The following is a 21592-nucleotide window of genomic DNA, read 5'->3' on the forward strand; positions in this document are numbered from 1 at the left end:
GAGTTTGATCCTAGGATTGATTTTCTACAGTGTCAAGTATTTACCCAGAAGCGTTTTGTTTTAGATTAACCTAATCCTTAAAACCACACAACAGTTTAGCAGTGTCAAGTAGAACTGCATATGTTTTCCAGGTTTTGATTAATTTACCAGTAGTAAAGTGAAGGATATAATTTCCTGCAATCCATGTTTATTCCATTACCAACAGCTGTATGTGGAAGTTTTATGTATTTTCAGGCAATGAACTACCTGTTAGCATCAAAATAGTAAAGTTTTGAGTGTGTTATAGAAATGAATGAGGAATAAAATGCAAACTACATTAAGTCCAGTATTTATTTTCAGTACAATTATTGTTATAAACACACACTTCAAATTATGCTAAAAACAGCTGCTAAAAAGTGTCCACAAAATTAATTGAATAGATTGTTGCTTGTACAGGTCTGTACCTTGTTTTGAAATGTAAAAATAGGTTTCAAAGGTATTTTGTGAACGTTTGCATGTCAGTAAATACTAACATTCTGAATTTTGGCACTTCAGATGCTGGGTGCGAGATGGTGACATTTATTCGTAATCTCAGAATGCATTGTCTGTACAAAGTCTGTGTAAAATTTGAAACTTGGTTGTCTAGGGTCAAAAACTAGGTCATTAGGTCAGAGCATAATATTATGAAAACTTGGTAAATATGTTCTGCCTGATTTACATAAAACTGTGTCTGCTTTAATGAAATATAGGTCATATTCGATACACGGTCATGTGGGGTAAGAACTAGGCCACGTGAGCTATACAGGGCAATCATGGCCCCATATGTAAGCTGGTATCTTAGTAACTACGAGGTGAAATGGATTTAAATGTAACACTACTGTACACTGTAATTATCTGACTTGCAATGCACAGGTACCATAACTCTTTATGCTTTTCCGTTTCGTATGCCCGTGAAATGGACATAATTATTATGATTGACATATTGTGATCACCTGAGGCGGCAGGCACGATGGGGATAGATTATCCGCTGGAGTTTTCTGCTCACTAACTTGACCTGATGTTCACCAAGCTTGATTGCAATGTCAACAATTTCTCGGCCAAAGTGGATAACCAGCTAGATTGTCCCAGAGGCTCTGGAGTTATGGCCTTTGAATTACTGAAAAATTATTTAAATTGACAGTGTCTGGTCTCTAACTTGAAAAGTTCTTATCCAACATTCACCAAACATGGTCATAATGTTTAAGGATATAAAATCTCAGCCAAGTTATAAAATCTGCTGGATCCTCCAATTAAGTCTGTATGGAGTTACAGCTCCTGAATTACTCAAAATTGCAAAAACGCCAAGTGTCCACTCTTGAAGTACTAATGGCTCTTACAAAGGTACATGTGGCATTTCCATTCTCAGACAACTCCTGCCCAGAGTTCAGCAATATATTTTTCATTAATCTATTTTATATTTCAGGTTGAAGCAGGGGGTAACTTTGGTTTATGTGGGAACAAGCTGCCATCTACTATTTATTCCTCAGGACAGTTTTTAACAGTTCATTTTAGGTAAGGTTTCACAATAATTTTTTTTTCACAATATAAGTATTTCAGAAACGTTTAGCTAACTTTGTTATACATGTAGCTAGTGAAATGCAGGAGACTGTAAGACACTGTGAGAAAGCATAGGCTCATGTCAACAAATATATTTTTTTCCTATAATATTTTAAAAACCAATTATCCTTACATTAGGAAAGGTCATGGGTTCACTGTGCAGAGTCTTAATAACAAACCTCACGGTTATAAAGTAGACCCTAAGACATTGAAGACCAGGCTCACAGTGCAGCATTGCTATTGGCCAATTTCAAGACTGGTCGCAAAATCAACCAATCAGATGCTGTAGATTTAGACTGGCCTCACATCTCAGTTTCATTACTCTCAATAAGCTGAAAGCTTTCTTATCTGCGGTGTGCTAAAATCATTTAGCGTGCTATAACCATTTAACTTAAAAACTGGATGTGGTATCTATATCTTTAAAGTTCTCATTCATAGAAATGAGTAATTTACATATTTTTATTATATTAAGGGCATAAGAAATGCTATAACTTGAAAAGGGTTTCAGAAAATATGTCTGTCAAAATTGACAAGATTTGTGGGGAACTGACTAGGGAAGGCAGCTTTGGAAGACATATTAAAGATGCTATCTCAGGCAGGAGAGTGATGCCGGACATTTAAATGTCAGGATTGGTAATTTAATAGCTTTTCAATCACTATATCTTTGTAAGAAATCTTCATTTGGGGATTATGTATTTTAGTCAGGCATTTTGTTACCAGCGTGACATTTTTTCAAATAAAAGGTGGCATTTTATTTTGTATTAAATATAGCAGGAAAAAATCATTGCAGACAGCATTTAATTGCTGTCTTTGAGACAGCACTGTAGATTTGATAATATTAATAATTATTTTATTTTCTCTGATATTCTTGAACAGATCTGCTTTTGACTTCAGAACAATTCAAGAATAGTTAGCACCATCTTCATTCTTGTGACTGTATGTGACATTGTACTAATGCATTGTTAAGTCCTAAATAAATCATTTTTAGCTCATCTGATTTTTTGAAAAAAAATGATGAGTTATTGTCATCACTTGAGCGGTTGTCGGCGTCGGCGTTGGCCTCGGCGTCTGCGTCGGCGTTGCCTGGTTAAGTTTTATGTTTAGGTAAGCTTTTCTCCTAAACTATCAAAGCTATTGCTTTGAAACTTGGAATACTTGTTCACCATCATAAGCTGACCCTGTATAGCAAGAAACATAACTCCATTTTACTTTTTGCAAGATTTATGGCCCCTTTTGTACTTAGAAAATATCAGATTTCTTGGTTAAGTTTTATGTTTAGGTCAACTTTTCTCCTAAACTATCAAAGCTATTGCTTTGAAACTTGGAATACTTGTTTACCATCATAAGCAGACCCTGTACATCAAGAAACATAACTCCATCTTGCTTTTTGCAAGATTTATTGCCCCTTTTGGACTTAGAAAATCAGTTTTCTTGGTTAAGTTTTATGTTTAGGTCAGCTTTTATCCTAAACTATCAAAGCTATTGCTTTAAAACTTGCAATACTTGTTCACCATCATAAGTTGACCCTGTACAGTAAGAAACATAACTCCGTCCTGCTTTTTGCAAGATTTATGGCCCCTTTTGGACTTAGAAAATATCAGATTTCTTGGTTAAGTTTTATGTTTAGGTCAACTTTTTCTCTTAAACTATCAAAGCTATTGCTTTGAAACTTGCAACACTTGTTCACCATCATAAGCTGACCCTGTACAGCAAGCAACATAACTCCATCCTGCTTTTTGCAATAATTATTGCCCCTTTTGGACTTAGAAAATCATTTTCTTGGTTGAGTATTATGTGTAAGTCAACTTTTCTCATAAACTATCAAAGCTATTGCTTTAAAACTTGCAGCAGTTTTTCACCATCATAAGTGGACACTGTACATCAAGAAACATAACTCTATCCTTCTTTTTGCAAGAATGATGGCCCTTTTTGGACTTAGAAAATCATGGGTAGGACAATATTTCTATTACACAAAAAAAATCAGATGAGCGTCAGCACCCGCAAGGCGGTGCTCTTGTTAAAATTTGTTCTCAAGACATACTAAAAAAAAAAAAAAATATATATATATATTATCACATAAGACCTTATATAAATTGCTGGTCAATAGTTTTTGCTGTTGACCAGTCTGTAGTTCAACAGTAAATTTGGCTGGGATCAAAACTTCAAAGAGCAGCACAATGGTCCAGTGGGTAACTTCCTATTATGAAACCAAGGTCCTAGTTGAGCCGCTACTCCAACAAATATTAAAAACCTTGGGATAAGAGTCCATGTATGATCTTTACACTGGATGCTAAGAACACAAGCTTGTGGGATTGGAGCATTTGAATCTGATATCCTTTACGGTCTCGGAGGTTGCCTATATGGGCTGCGGTGGTGATATATAAATAGCTTACATAGATTCCACATCAAAACTTAAGAAAAAAAACATTTTTTTCTGAGTCAGCTAGTTATAATATTTATGACTGCTTTGCAAGATAAACTATACAGGATTCGGCAAAGTTTGATATACACAAGCTATCAAGAGTGACTCACTCAGGTAATTGTAGTTCTGGATGCCAATCACAAGTACCTTCAAATTAAATGATGATCATCTCAAAGAGTAGCTAAATTAATTTGAAAACCATTGATTTATGGAAACAATAAAAATGTAATGTCGATATCTGATTTAATGAAAGGAAGCTGACTGTGTCATATGTACTTAGTCAAGAGAAATTACCGACTAATTATCTTGATCACCAAACACCAGTGGGTTTTTATAAAGACAGGTGCTCTGTAAAATCGGTATCATAGGTAGCTGTGAAGTTTGTAACAGATTACATCTTTCCATTTTTTGATGATGTCCGATACAAAACTAGAATCTGGAAAAACAGGTAGAAGGTGTTGCAGATATCTGTCCAGTCATCAAGTTCTTATTGTTCGTCATAAAATTGTAAATAGTTGCCCAGATGTATATTGTAATGAGAAATAATGATATTGCATGAACCAGTGAAGATGCATTAAAGCATCTGGCAGTTGAGCATCAAACTTATAAATGTTTTGCAACATAAGTAAATTAAATAATTATGTTTCTTGTGTTTTCATCAAATTTATATTTCTTGCTATAATGTGTTGCATTTTATGTCAGTGTGTGTTGTACAAGTGTGTGATGCTAGAGTGCAGTATACCCTATGCAATTCCTGTTGATGTCTTGAGTGTTGAATTTTCTAACAAAAGTGGTGCCATGCATAACCTTTCATTTCCAAGGCCAGTGCTTCTTTAAATAATATAGGAATAACGTTTTTAAGTGGAACGTTACCTGCTGCTCAAATTAAAAGAATTATTGCCCCTTGCATTTTCATTATAAGCTGTATTTCTTGTGTTCAGTTTTCAATGTACATCTTAATTGTTGCATTCAATTTCGATTCATCCAGGTGTTTTGTATGCTTTTGCATAGGGAGTTCTCTAAATAGAACAAAAAATATACATCCTGTGATGCAGCGTGTCAAGAAAATGAAAACATTCTTGAGACGCAGTTCAGTATTCAACAGAGACAGCAAATGGTATAGGTAAAACTTATGAAACATTCTGAATAGTTTCCAAATAAATGAAAACAGCAACAAAGTTTGTGTGTGTTTTCTTTGGTTAGAAATTTAAGTTATTCCTTGCAAGTTGTCTGATATCCAAGAAGAGCGAATGAAGGCTGTACTTCTATAGAGTCATTTGTAGGGAAGTTTCATTTTACTTGAGAGAAATTGAAAAAGTGTTATGAAGTTGTCAGTTTTAGGAGAAGTTGTTTCTGCTTCTGGAATTAACAATCATGTAATCAGCCTATTAATACTTTGCAGTGTCATTTATTTAAAGATTGACTGAAAAATGCTGGCATTCAGGCAAAATTTTGGCATTATAATAATGACACAGTTTTGTATTATCATTAATTTCAAACATAAATGTAGCAGTAAAGATTATTTCAATTGAATTGTTTTGTCAAGATTTATTTTCAGTATGATTTTTTATTTCTTATCAAAATTGTAGCAAAAAAATAGTCCAGGATGTTCAATAGTAGCAGCAGACACAGCTCCTCTCTGACATTACATTGTTCCTGGTTGACAGAAGTATGCATGCCATTTCAGTGCTCCTGTTTGACAGAAGCTTGCATGTCATTAGAGTGTTCCTGGTTGACAGAAGCATGCATGTCAGACTATACAAACATAAACTGTTATGAATCTCTAACTAACAATGCAAACGTTATGTCATGAAATGATAAACGATGTTTGTTTAGTCATTGATTAAAATAATGAGAAATATGGTTGATTAAATATCTGTTCCTGTCATTAATCTAGATATTTAAAAGCTTTTAAGTTTCTATATGTTCTGGCATCATAAACTTAAAATTTATGTACATTTCTGTGAGTTTAGAGCATTTTATTTGTATTTTAATTACTATTTGAAGAATAGGTAGAGCTGTAGAGCTATTTCACTGACCCATTCATCTGCGTCGGTGTCCCAATTTGGTTAAGCTGGTATCTCAGTAACCCCTTGTGGGAATGGATTGAAACTTCACCCACTTATTCACTGTGAAGAACTGACTTACACTGCACAGGTTCTATAACTCTGTTTTGATTTTTTACAAAATTATGCCCCGTTTTCGACTTCCTGGTTAAGTTTTTTTTATGGTATCAGTTCCATTTGAATCGTGTCTATTGGTTATGTTTCGTACACTTAAAGATGAAATTACACACGTCATGTGATGGTCTGACTCAGGACAGGTTCTCAGTAACCTTGTGGAATGGTTGAAACTTCCCACTTATTCCTTGAAACTGACTTACACGCACAGTTTATAACTGTTTGATTTTTACAAATTAGCCGTTCGACTTCTGGTAGTTTTGTATGTTGCTGTAACTCATTCTCATTAATGGAATCGGTCCATTGGTAAGCTGGTATCTCGTAACCACTTGAGAAATGAATAACACCTGTTCACTGTGATGGTCTGACTTACACTGCACAGGTTCTCAGTAACCCCTTGTGGGAATGGATTGAAACTTCACCCACTTATTCACTGTGAAGAACTGACTTACACTGCACAGGTTCTATAACTCTGTTTTGATTTTTTACAAAATTATGCCCCGTTTTCGACTTCCTGGTTAAGTTTTTGTATGTTAGCTGGTATCTCAGTTCCCATTAATGGGAATCGGTGTCCTGATTTGGTTAAGCTGGTATCTCAGTAACCACTTTTGAGAATGGATTGAAACTTAACACACTCGTTCACAGTGCGTACTTCCATAACTATTCTTTGCATTTTTACAAAATTATGCCCCTTTTTCAACTTAGCCATTTTTGACGAAGTTTTTGTATGTAAGTTGGTATCTCTGAGTAACTACTGACGGGAATGGATTGAAACTTCACACACTTGTTCACTATGTTGATCTGACGTACATTGTACAGGATCAATAACTCTGTTTTGCATTTTTACAAAATTATGCGCCATTTTTGACTTACATTCATTCAATCAACAAGGCTGTTAAATACTCTAGCGTTGCTGGCTTCCGACAGCTCTTGTTTGCTCAGCTATTTGAAATTTTTCAGTAAACAGTTGACTTGCTGTTTCTACATATCATTTTATAGGTGGGATACAATAAGCAATAGAAATTAGATTATTTAACAATGTCTTGTACAATACCTGATATATTTAGACTGGTATCCATCTGAAAAATTAGATAGACTCACAGCATTCAAATATTTTGCTGTATTGTACTGAACAATTTTCATGGATGATCTGATAGTAATTTGGCTTTATATCTCCTTAATTTGTTGATGCCGACTTTCTGACAAGCTAAGCTATTCTTAAAATTGTACATTTACAATAATTTCACACAAATCATGTCCTTTTTCTACGATTTTGTGAGAAACATCTGAGTAATCAATTTCGCATTAACAAAATTGCACAACAGAGGGTAATAAAACAAGAGTGAAAATGGATCTAGTTAGATTCCATTATGATATACGAGTGTTATGATTATAGTTGTTAGTTCTGTTTGACATTTTTTTGTCTTGTAATGTATGGAGAGATAATTTTTATTGCCACATAGTATAGGGCATTACGCAGAGAAACAGACATTGTTTTGAAAGACCTTTAGGCATCAGTCGTAGTGTGTTTTCAAAATTCATAGAAGTGAAAAAGCCTGGTTTTTATGGTTGTCTCATGAGATTAGTGGCAACACCTATCAGTTTCATCAGTGTAAATACTAGAAACGGCCTCTGTAACATTGCACTTTAGAATGGTTGTTTTTGTGTCAGAGCTTTGCAGATACTTTAGACAGAATGCTTTCAAAGTCCAGGCATGACATAATTGGCATCATTTTAGTTCAAGAATGTATTTTGCATCATTTTAATCCAAGCATGTATTTGGCATCATTTTAGTTCAGTCATTTATTTTGTATCATTTTGATCCAGTCGTGTATTTGGCATCATTGTGATCCAGGCATGTATTTGGCATCATTTTGATCCAGGCATGTATTTGGCATCATTCCCAAACCAAAATACAAGCATGCGGCAAGCTTGTGAGAAGTTTGCCATAAGCTTGCGCAAGCTTACAGCAATCTTAAAAAGATTGCAGCTATGTAATATAATGCTTGCGGATGCTTGCATAGAAATTAAGTTTGCGGAGAAGTCTTTCTTCGCAAGCTTGCAGCGAGCATCCTGCGATCTTAATACTATTTAAGGTTGCGACTAAGCTTGCGATAGAAATTAAGTTTGCAGATAAGTCTTGCTTTGCAAGCTTGCAGCGGGCATCCTGCGATCTTAAGACTATTTAAGATTGCAAGATTGCGACTAGCTTGCGATCCTGTAACCTTTTTAAAACTCTTTTAGTTCACTGATACATATAAAAGGGAGGTAATATGTTAAACCATTAAAATTAAACTTTTTATGTAAAAATAAGTTGTTTTAAAAAAATATTGTCACTGACTGTTAAATCTTCATCTACTTAGCACTAAAAATATTGTTTTATGAAAGTGCGAAAGTTTTACAAACTGTGCAGTTTGTCAAATTGAAGGAAGTATATAATTAAATTTTTAGACTTTTACATTATTAAAACTGTCTCACAAACCTAAGTAAGGTTTAGGAAGATAGTATAGTTTGCAAGCTTGCAGGCAACCTTGATATGATTACAAGGTTGCAGGAGGCAAATGATTTAGTCTACACCCATAGAAGTGTGTTTAAGCTTGCAAGATTGCACAAGCTTGCAATCTTGTTATGATTGTGTAAGTTTGCAAGATTGCGCAAGCTTGCAATTTTATTATGATTGTGCAAACTTGCAAGGTCGCAATTAAGATTGCTAGGGTTCCAATCGCAAGCATGCGCAACCTTACAAGCTTGCAAGATCTTAAATAGGTTGCTGGAAGCACGCAAATTAGTTTGCGCAAGCTTAAATTATGGTTGCGATGGTTCCAATCGCAATCTTGCTGCATGCTTGTTAAGATTGCAACTGCAATCTTGCTGCGACCTAAATGCAAGCTTAATTAAGCTCGCCATTTTGGTTTGGGTTTTAATCCAGGCATTTATTTGGCATCATTTTAATCCAGGCATGTTACATATATAAATGGCAAGTTCACATGTGACTGTAAGCTGATGAGAGAGCATTTTCATGAACTTTTTAGATTTTGTCTTTTGAAATAATCATTTACGATACCTGTCCGATAATACCTCATGCAGTCATTGTTACTTGTCATGTCTAAACTTAATCTTTTTGTATAAATTTTGTGCCTCCATTGCTCATCATTCATGTTTCAAAATTAGTCCCTTATGAATTGAAATGAATTAAATCAAGAATAAATTTGATATCTAAAAATTGCTCTTTAGGTAGTGAAGACTGCACATTTGATATATTGAAAGTAATTGCGTAATGTCATTTTTCCAGATAATTAATAAAGCCTTGATTCGGCATATGGAAATGAAAATCATTTTAAAACTTAATGACAACCCGTGAGTAAATTTATTAAATGGCAATATTACTACCTTAAAGATAAAATATGATATTAAAAAGTTTGACACAATAACAGATTCCCAATAATGTCTTAAAATCTGTTTGAAATGCATGGGTGTCTTTAATCATGTGCAAATATAAAAAAAAACAAGCACCTTTACATTTTATTTCACCATGTCATAAGAATTATATGTTTAATGACAGCTATGAGAAGTTTCAGTAAGATCTGCTTGTTAGAAAAATTTCTGTCGGAGAAAATGTAGAAAAAATTATAAGCCGAATGTGCAGAACTACATTAAGGAAAGATAGAATAGTCACAAGTATTCCCCATGCAATCTTCTGTATCCATTATGTCAGAGAAACAGGATGTTTTTTTTTTTTATTGCATGCATAAAAAATGATAAACTCTCAAGATCAAAGAAGAAAAAACAAATTCAAGAAATATAAAATAAAGAGATTTAATACTCAGCAGTAAACACACCTGGAAATTAGTCATCAAATAATAATGTACAAGGCTCATTTTTTTGTTTCACTTACTTTGCTAGTAACTTAGGTCCATATTCATCACGAGTTAGAGTCAGAAACAAAAAAATTAATAGACTTAAGAATGGCAAATATTCCAGTTGTCATAACTTGGTTTCTACTTTCCTATACTAATGAAATTTTGCAAGCTGCCTGTGGCTAAGGAATGAATATTCATGCAGAGTTTCATCACTCTCTATGCTAATTTAAGAATGCTGGAGCAGAATGAATATTTAACATTTGAACGTCTTAAGTTTCAGAATTACAAACCCTGGCTCCAGAGATTGAGTTTGAAATGTAACATTGTCATTGTCCAGTAACTGTTTAAGATTGAGCTCAGAATGCTTGATTTTCAGGAATTGTCTTATTGTCTTATGGCCATATACCATAAACTTGGACCAAGGACTAGACTGCAGTCTTCAAAATTCCCATAACAAAACCGTGGACCAAAGACTAGACTGCAGTCTTCAAACTGCCTATAACAAAACCATGAACCAAAGACTAAACTGCATTCTTTAAAATCATCATAACAAAACCATGGACCAAAGACTAGACTGCAGACTTCAAACTCCCCATAACAAAACCATGGACCAAAGACTAAACTGCATTCTTCAAAATCCACATAACATAACCTTGGACCCAAGACTAACTGCAGTCTAACATTACATTGGACCCATGACCAGTCTGCTGTATTCAAACTCCACATAGAATAACCTTAGATGCAAGACTAGACTGCATTTTTCAAAATCCTCACAACATAACCTTGGACCGAATGAAGGAAAAGTGCTCAAAATCAGTTTATTAGATGTCATTAAAAGCAGAGCATTCTAAATCCAGTTATTAGATGGTTACAGGGGCAAAGTCCTTTAAATCCGGTTATTAGATGGTTATAGGGGCAAAGTCCTCTAAATCAGGTTATTAGATGGTTATAAGAGCAGAGTACTCCAGATCAGGATATGAGATGGGTATAAGGGAAAAGTGCTCTGGATTATATTATTAGATGATTATAGGGGCAAAGTCATCTAAATCAGGTTATTAGATGGTTATAAGCGCAGTGCCATCTAGATCAGGTTGTTAGATAGGGCTCTAGATCAGGTTATTGCATGGTTATATGGGCAAAGGGCTCTAGCTTCAGGTTTATAATATTAGATAGTTACAAGGGCAAAGAAAAGTTTCATAGTTCATTGTCTTTGTTCAAAGTGCTTGTACTGTAGAAAAGAATCAGCAGACTGAAAAGCAATCTTCTGTACAGAAAGCTGTCTGCAATTTCCCTCACTGGAATAATGTGGTTGTAAATTTTGTCTCTTGAATAATAAAGTGACATTGCATGATACCATGCAAGGTGATGAACATGCTTTGAATCATTGAATGTTGAGAAAGCTTGAACATTGTATTTAAGGGTTTTTGTCAAGTCTTCGGTTTGACAGAATAATTGAAAGACAACAAAACCATGCAGGAATTTCCATAAAGAATTAGATCTTGATGGCAGAAATATCTTCTTAATATAGAAGAAAGAAAACTTCTAAAATTATGGTGTCCCGTGAGGCAGAAGTTTCCAAGTGTCACGATGTCCCTTAAGACACGCTTTTCTGTATAACTTTAATAAGTCAGCCAAAATGGAAGTAAATGTAGAATATTTGTCTGCAAACAAAATAACGTTGTGCCCTTATCGTCGTGCAATATTCCATAGAGAGATCTTCTTGTATGTTTAAGATGGTAAATTGCATTAAAGCAACATGTTTTGACATTTTTCACTTATTTATTTAGAGGTTTGTTGAAGAACAAAAAGGTGCCAGATTGCTGTCAAAAGATATACCTTTAAAACATTTTGTGAGTGCTATAAATTCCTTGTTTCACCTTCCTTTTGATAGGGTTTTGAAGAACAAGTAAGCAAGTTTTACTTTTAAGTATATTGTAATGTTAGAAAAGATTAATTTTCAATCCAAGGGGCAGAATGGGTAAGGTCGCTGACATAAAACAACCAGCATCCAATAAGTAACCATGCCAAGTCCAGTGTATGAGATAATAACTGTATGACAAAATAGTAGCAGACTGAATGACAAGATAGTAGCAGATTGAATGACAAGATAGTAACTGACTGAAAGACAAAATAGTAACTGTCTGAATGACAAGATAGTAGCAGATTGAATGACAAGATAGTAGCAGACTGAAAGACAAAATAGTAACTGACTGAATGACAAGATAGGAGCAGATTGAATGACAGGATAGTGGCAGACTGAATGACAAGATAGTGGCAGACTGAAAGACAAAATAGTAACTGACTGAATGACAAGATAGTAGCAGATTGAATGACAAGAAAAGTGGCAGACTGAATAACAAGATAGTGGCAGACTGAAAGACAAAATAGTAACTGACTGAATGACAAGATAGTAGCAGACTGTTTGACAAGATAGTAGCAGACTGAAAGACAAAATAGTAACTGACTGAATGACAAGATAGTAGCAGATTGAATGACAAGATAGTAGCAGACTGAAAGACAAAATAGTAACTGACTGAATGACAAGATAGTAGCAGATTGAATGACAAGATAGTAGCAGACTGAAAGACAAAATAGTAACTGACTGAATGACAATATAGTAGCAGATTGAATGACAAGATAGTGGCAGACTGAATGACAAGATAGTGGCAGACTTAAAGACAAAATAGTAACTGACTGAATGACAAGATAGTAGCAGACTGAAAGACAAAATAGTAACTGACTGAATGACAAGATAGTAGCAGACTGAAAGACAAAATAGTAACTGACTGAATGACAAGATAGTAGCAGACTGAAAGACAAAATAGTAACTGACTGAATGACAAGATAGTAGCAGACTGAAAGACAAAATAGTAACTGACTGAATGACAAGATAGTAGCAGACTGAATGAAAAGATAGTAGCAGACTGAAAGACAAAATAGTAACTGACTGAATGACAAGATAGTAGCAGATTGAATGACAGGATAGTAGCAGACTGAATGACAAGATAGTGGCAGACTGAAAGACAAAATAGTAACTGACTGAATGACAAGATAGTAGCAGATTGAATGACAAGATAGTAGCAGACTGAAAGACAAAATAGTAACTAACTGAATGACAAGATAGTAGCAGACTGAAAGACAAAATAGTAACTGACTGAATGACAAGATAGTAGCAGACTGAATGACATGATAGTAGCAGATTGAATGACAAGATAGTAGCAGACTAAAAGACAAAATAGTAACTGACTGAATGACAAGATAGTAGCAGACTGAATGACAAGATAGTAGCAGATTGAATGACAAGATAGTGGCAGACGGAATGATAAGATAGTAGCAGACTGAAAGACAAAATAGTAACTGACTAAATGACAAGATAGTAGCAGACTGAATGAAAAGATAGTAGCAGACTGAAAGACAAAATAGTAACTGACTGAATGACAAGATAGTAGCAGATTGAATAACAAGATAGTAGCAGACTGAAAGACAAAATAGTAGCAGACTGAATGACAAGATAGTAGCAGATTGAATGACAAGATAGTAGCAGACTGAAAGACAAAATAGTAACTGACTGAATGACAAGATAGTAGCAGATTGAATGACAGGATAGTGGCAGACTGAAAGACAAAATAGTAACTGACTGAATGACAAGATAGTAGCAGATTGAATGACAAGATAGTGGCAGACTGAATGACACGATAGTAGCAGACTGAAAGACAAAATAGTAACTGGCTGAATGACAAGATAGTAGCAGACTGAAAGACAAAATAGTAACTGACTGAATGACAAGATGGTAGCAGACTGAATGAAAAGATAGTAGCAGACTGAATGACAAGATAGTAGCAGACTGAATGTCTGACAAGATAGTGGAAGACTGAATGACAAGATAGTAGCAGACTATGTGACAAAATAGTAACTGACTGAATGACAGGATAGTAGCAGACTGTGTGACAAGATAGTAGCAGACTGTGTGACAAGATAGTAGCAGACTGCATGGCAAGATATTAGCAGACTGTGTGACAAGATAGTAGCAGACTGAATGACAAGCAGTAGCAGACTGCATTACAAGATAGTAGCAGACTTTTTGACAAGATAGTAGCAGACTGCTTGGCAAGATAGTAACAGACTGTTTGACAAGATAGTGGCAGACTGTGTGAGAAGATATCAGCAGACTGAACGACAAGCAGTAGCAGACTGCATTACAAGATAGTAGCAGACTGCATGGCAAGATAGTAGCAGACTGTTTGACAAGATATTAGCAGACTGAATGACAAGACATTAGCAGACTGAATGACAAGCAGTAGCAGACTGCATTATAAGATAGTAGCAGACTGCATGGCAAGATAGTAGCCGATTGTTTGACAAGATATTAGCTGACTGAATGACAAGCAGTAGCAGACTGCATTATAAGATAGTAGCAGTCTGCATGGCAAGATAGTAGCAGACTGTTTGACAAGATAGTAGCAGACTGAATGACAAGATATTAGCAGACTGAATGACAAGCAGTAACAGACTGCATTATAAGATAGTAACAGACTGCATGGCAAGATAGTAGCAGACTGTTTGACATGATAGTAGCAGACTGTGTGACAAGATAGTAGCAGACTGAATGACAAGCAGTAGCAGACTGTGTGACAAGATAGTAGCAAACTGCATGGCAAGATAGTAGCAGACTGCATTACAAGATAGTAGCAGACTGTGTGACAAGATAGTAGCAGACTACGTGGCATGATAGTAGCAGGCTGTTTGACAAGATAGTAGCAGACTGTGTGACAAGATATCAGCAGACTGAACGACAAGCAGTAGCAGATTGCATTACAAGATAGTAGCAGACTGTGTGACAAGATAGTAGCAGACTGCATGGCAAGATAGTGGCAGACTGTTTGACAGGATAGTAGCAGACTGTGTGACAAGGTATCAGCAGACTGAATGGCAAGATAGTAGCAGACTGTTTGACAAGATAGTAGCAGACTGTGTGACAAGAAAGTACACACTGAATTTGAAAACTTATTGAATGAGCTTAGTGCATGATGGTCTACTGTTTATTTTGCATGAATTCCTTCCTTTACTGCACTCTTTTATGTCAGTTTTTGATATGCAGTTTTTGTTTTCTATACTGATTAGTGTATATGCTATGTATATATATTCTGTTTAGTTGTTTATTGGTTACAGTTTCTACTGCAGTGCCAACTCACGCCCTGAAATATTGTCTGGAAGTGAACCTGTGATATTCCACCTCCGTAAAAAGCTGGAAAATTGCCTTAAAGGTCCAATACTAATTAAAGTGAACATTTTAATTTCTTTTAAAAAGCACAGAAACTATTTCATTTTATTGGAAAATGAAAGTTGGTATGTAGAAATTCGAAATAAATCGCAGTATATGTACAATTATTTTTCTATGAAGTATGAAGAAAGTTAAAAAGACCTGGGGGGTCATTCTGTCGATTCATTGACATTTCAACATAATACACATACATTTCTTTGAGTTCCAAAGACCTTCTGTAAATTTTTACCTGCCAGTCTTCATTATTTAGTGTCTTGCAGAAGTCTATGCACTGGCTATGAAAAAAATTGCCAACTCACTTTCCCTTAGTAATGGACCTTTAAGACTAATGATGTGCCGTATAAACATCAAACCAGTAACAGCAATAACAAAGTCAAACAAATTGTTTTCAGTTTCCTACTTTCATGTATGGTTGTATAGTGTGTATGAAAGAAGTAGGGCCTCCTTTGGCGAGGGGTTAAGGTCGCTGACTTAGAATCATTTATCCCTTACTGCTGTAGGTTCAAACCTCTCTTGGGGTTTAGAATTCTTCCATGTGAGGAAGCAGTCCAGTTGTCTTACAGATGGTCTGTGGTTCTTAGTAATCTAAGTGCCTGCCCAGAAATAGTGCCAGGAGGTGTACTTGGGGGTCCTCTTGCACAATCAAAAGCTGGAATGTTGCCACATGACCGCTATAACTATGTCGTTGTGTCGTAAAACTCACCAAAAACAAACAAATAAAAAGGAAAGAAGACTTAATGTTGTCCTTGCAAAATTATTTGCCAACAGAAAATGCATCATCAGTGGCATATACTGCAGTTGCTATTTATGGAACAATTAAATAACTGCAGCAGCGGACATCTTGTTGTCTACCATCGAAAGCTACATGGATGTCCCTGAAGAATTGGCTATTGTCAGTCAATATCTAAGAGCAAAAAACAAACATTCATCATTGGAACTCCAGTTTATCTGTTTTAGATAACAATGCTATTTCCTCAATAGGGTGTTATTTTGATGGATGGACGTGGGTCAAGGGACAGTTGTTCCATGTCCATTTTTGGAGAAATCCTATAGGGATTTGACTGTTTTTTTTGTGCTGGTGAATGTTACTCATGTGTGATGAACATTTGCACAGTTTATTGGCTTTGTACCATGATGTTGCTAGTTTCACCTTTAGATCTATGGATTTGTTTGCCTTGATACCGGTTAATGTCGTTTAATAATTTCTCCTCTGTCTGGGGGAGATAGATTGTTTTTGCTGAGTCCACTTGTGATTAGCTCGACATAGTCGTCAAAATAGCTGTTCAGTACATTTGCATATTTTTAGCGACAATAAGTTGCCTTGAGCAGTCTTGTTTATATTTGGCATTTGAATGTTAACCAAAATGAAACTGAGTGCATGCAGTGCACAATTCCCAGGTCCGCTTCTCAAAGGTCAAGATCACACTCTGGGGGTGGTGGGGGGGGGGGGGGGGGCAAAGGACATTTTAGATATTGTCTGGGCCATAACTTTGAAATGCATGGAGCAATCTTATTTATACATGGCATAAATGTTTGCCTAAATGACACAGTGTCCATGGAATCCCGCAGTTGAATGGTTTTTAGCTCATCTGAGCATGAAGTGCTCAAGTTGAGCTTTTGTGATCGCCCTGTGTCCGGCATCAGTCATCTGTCATCAACAATTTGACTGTTAACACTCTAGAGGTCACAATTTTAGCCCAAACTTAATGAAACTTGGTCACAATGTTACCCTCAATAAAATCTTGGACGAGTTCGATATTGGGTCATCTGGGGTCCAAAACTAGGTCACCAGGTCAAATCAAAGGAAAAGCTTGTTAACACTGTAGAGGCCACATTTATGACTGTATCTTCATGAAACTTGGTCAGAATGTTAATCTTGATGATCTTTAGGTCCAGGTTCAATCTGGGTCATGTAGGATCAAAAACTAGGTCACCAGGTCAAATCAAAGGAAAAGCTTGTTAACACTGTAGAGGCCACATTTATGACTTTATCTTCATGAAACTTGGTCATATTGTTCAAATCTTGATGACGTTTAGGGTAAATTTGGATCGGGTCATCTGGGGTCAAAAACTAGGTCACCAGGTCAAATCAAAGAAAAAGTTAGTTAACACTCTAGAGGCAACATTTATGACCATATATTAATGAAACTTTTGCTGAATATTAATCTTGATGATCTTTAGGTCAAGTTCTTGGTCAGGTGGGGTCAGAAACTACTAGGTCACCAGGTCAAATCAAAGGAAAAGCTAGTTAACACTCTAGAGGCCACATTTATGACCATATCTTAATGAAACTTGGTCAGAATGTTAATCTTGAAGATCTATAGATGAAGTTCAAACCTGGGTCATGTGAGGTCAAAAACTAGGTCACCAGGTCAAATCAGAGGAAAAGCTTGTTAACACTCTAGAGGCCACATTTATGACAATATCTCTATGAAACTTGGTCAGAATGTTAATCTTGGTGATCTTTAGGTTAAGGTCAAATCTGGATCATGTTGGGTCAAAAACTAGGTCACCAGGTCAAATCAAAGGAAAAGCTAGTAAACACTCTAGAGGCCACATTTATGACCGTATCTTAATGAAACTTGGTCAGAATGTTAATCTTGATGATCTGATCTTTAGGTCCATAGGTCAGGTGAGCGATACAGGGCCTTCAGGGCCCTCTTGTTATTGAGTTATGGCCCTTTAATTTTTGTATATAAAGCCCAAATATAGAAATTATAATCTTGACTTCATCAACATATAAACCCTTGTCTTGAATTCAATGAAACGAGCCAAGGTATGCATAACTGACTTGATCGGTCATCTGAACCTGTGTTTCTCGAATTCATACTTGCACTAGTCAACTTTTTCTGTGCAAGTAACTGATTTTGTTGCTTCTCTGCATGTGTTATATTTATGTCTCTTTGATACTGCTTCTCAAGGAAACCCCACTCCTGTTCACAATTTATAAATGCAAGAATACTGTAGTTTAATGACCATCATTAAAATGGATCCAGCAGAGTCATATTATATGGACATTAAAGACTGTTAAAGCATCTGTTTTATGTGGTAAATTAAAGAGGCTTTTTCATCAAGAAATAATTTGTGACCAGACACATTGAAAGCAGATTTTTTAAATTGTATAATTGTTTAAGAATGTTTCTTGTGTATCAACATTAATTTAAAATCTTTGCCGCCAAAATGGCACATCAGCCTTCTTAGCTCAATAAGGAGAGCACAGATCTGTGGGTCGCAAGGTTGTGAGTTTGATCCAAGAGCAATGCATATGTTTCTCTGTGATGACTGATAAAAGAAATTGTGTCTGAAACCATTCGTACCCCACGTCTGATTCATTTGGGTAAGTTGGTAGTTTCTTGCAGAGAACGGAGGACTGGTACAGAATCCAGGAAAAATGGTTAGAACTTAACTGCCTGCTGTTACATAACTGATATACTATTGAAAAAACAGTGCTAGTTACATAACTGATATACTGTTGAAAAAACAGTGCTAGTTACATAACTGATATACTGTTGAAAAAACAATGCTAGTTACATAACTGATGTACTGTTGAAAAAACAGTGCTAAACCAGAAACAAACAAACAGCACTAAGGTGTGTTTAACCAATCGATGTCATTTCATTTGCAATTACAGTCAGGTTTAGGTGATCAGACAAAGACTGACCGCCTGTGTACCTTATTTTCTGTTACCAGACAGCAGCTAGGAAAATTAAATTAGACATTTTTAAACAGACTGTCAGTGGTTAAGAGCTCAGGAGTGTTCTCATAATTTTCCCTTATTTAACCTTTTTTGTATCTGTAACCATCAGAAATGAGGTGTGGCACTGTTATGTTTTGACATGATTAATGTAATATTCGTTGGGGAATAATTTTTGTGGATTTCACGGTTGTGTCAATCTATGAAATTAATCTTTACCCTGCTAACTTTCTAAAATGGACTGATCTATCATTCAGTTTGGGCAGTACCATTTATTATTTGAAGGGGTGTTCACTGAAAATTTACTGACTGTGCTGCACTGGTCACAAAGGCAGAATCACTTGCTGTCAGCAGATTGAAGATTAAATCTCAGTGAACACACAAAATTCATCAAATCTTCAAATGTTGAAAATCCAAAGAAATGGTTCAAACCACGAAATTTTATGCCCACGGAATTTAACGATTTTACTGTATAACAGGAATTATAGCTAGATAATGATCTGTCATGGTTGTTGGAATTATTCCTTATTTGACAGATATTTCTGTCTGGTAAAGACTTCATTTGACACAGTTTATGGTAACACCTGAGACATAAAGTTTCTGCTCCAGTCATACTTCCCAGCAGTCTCACTAATCAAAGGTTTCATACAGTCCCCAGACGAACCTCTCCTCTGACTGATTTATTTATTTCTTCTGTTTATCAATAATTTCAACTGAAAATAATTTCAGTCACTAAGACAATAAAACAAATCATTTTGAAAATACCTGTTACAGAAATACCTTTTAATTGTGATTTAGTGATGGTGATCTTGCTGCAAATCTCATAAAAGTTTGATGTACCTATGATGGTAATGGCTGTGATCATACTGATAATAATTATATCAACATTGTTTTAGAATATTGAGAAATGACTTGATTTCTTCTCTATCAGACACTGCTTTGCAATGTGGAAATTGAGGCAATAATTTCATAACACATTCCAGGAAAGCAGTCTCCATGAAATAAAAAGTCTTTGAACCAGTCTTCATAATACCAGCATTTGATTGGTTGATACTGAGCAATGTTTTGAAATTGACCAATGGCATGGCGGCATGGTCTTTGAACCAATCTTCATAATACCAGCATTTGATTGGCTGATATTGAGCAATGTTTTGAAATTGACCATTGGCATGTTGGCATGAAGGTCTGCAAATCTTTGATTCAAATAATTATGTCTTTTGATATGAAATTGATGTTTTCTTTTCATTTGTATTTTCAGAACAGACAAATATAAACCTCCTACACGTTTTGATGATGGAGGACGTAATGGGAGAGGCTTTAAATTTATCATTACATCTTATAGTGAAGGTGAGTTTTTGCATGTACCAATATAATAATAATTATAGCTTTAATATAGAAATGATTCTGTCTATATTACTGAGTCAAAATTAAAAAAAAAAGTAATTTCTTTTTACAGCCTCATTTGTTATTCTGCTATTATCAAAGATTTTCAAAGGAGTTTAAAATCATCTGTATTGATGTAGATAAATTCTCATTAATATTTGCTTCAGATTGTGGACACTAAGTCAAACACAGGAGACATCTCTTTTCTTGCAAATTACCAGACAAGAATTTCTGTTTCAACATTTTGCTGTAGAAGATAAAAGAAGAATTGTTGTTTGCCTTTGCAAAGTCATGACATCTTTCCTGTTTATAGTTTCCCACACTTTGTGTTGATACACTACTGTCATTTGTGTGATTATTTATTTACTATGAATTGATTTATATAGCATGCAAGCACTGATTGTAGGGGCAGATCATCCGACTTGCAGGTAATTGTTAACAAGGTAACTTTACTGAGCCCCATGTCTTAACAGTTACCGCCACATCGGCATTCTTAAGTCAGCTACAGACAGTGCGGACCTGATTCACTGGATGCTTTAAGGCAGCCACTATCAGTTTAGTTTTTCAGACTGGATAACCAGCTATCCAGAGGCTTGGTTTAAATTTTATTAAACCAGGATGTAGATTGTCTCTCCATTTATTTCTGTTTGTACAAAGCAGATTCTTACCAGTTAACATCACAGTTTATTTTTCAGCTCACCTGAGCCAAAGGCAGGCTCAGGTGAGCTTTTGTGACCACTTGATATCCGTCATCCGTCGTCCGTTGCAAGTCCTTAAACAATTTCTAAAAAAATCCTCTTTTTCAAAACTACTGGGCAGATTTACAGTAAACACCAAACTTCACAGGATTTATCCTTGGGTTGCTCCCTTTCAAAATTGCCCAAAGAATTAAAATCCATGCAGAACTCTGGTTGCCATGGCAACCAAAAGGAAAGATTTTAAAAAACTTCTTGTTCAAAACCACAGATCCTAGGGCTTTGATATTTGGTATGTAGTATCTAGTGGTCCTCTAACAGGATTGTTCAAATTATCCCCTTAGGGTCAAATATGGCCCCCGCCCGGGATCCACATGATTTATATTGACTTATATAGTGGAAAACTTTGAAAATCTTCTTGTCCAAAACCACAGGGCCTAGGGCTTTGATATTTGGTATGTAGCATCATCTAGTGGTCCTCTACCAAGATTGTTTAAATAAT

At 35.5% G+C, this 21592-nt stretch overlaps 1 protein-coding gene across 1 annotated transcript in view; it reads left to right on the top strand.

The window, feature by feature from the left end:
• The window catches only part of LOC123548847 (uncharacterized), a 116390-nt gene that overhangs the window by 25444 nt on the left and 69354 nt on the right, over positions 1–21592 (top strand). The window contains exons 3-4 of the mRNA XM_045336431.2: positions 1442–1530; positions 20271–20359. Coding sequence (XP_045192366.1) covers positions 1442–1530; positions 20271–20359 — 178 coding nt within the window. The remainder of the gene's footprint in view (positions 1–1441; positions 1531–20270; positions 20360–21592) is intronic.

This window comes from Mercenaria mercenaria, chromosome 6, assembly GCF_021730395.1.
Source record: "Mercenaria mercenaria strain notata chromosome 6, MADL_Memer_1, whole genome shotgun sequence".
NCBI classification, from domain to species: domain Eukaryota; kingdom Metazoa; phylum Mollusca; class Bivalvia; order Venerida; family Veneridae; genus Mercenaria; species Mercenaria mercenaria.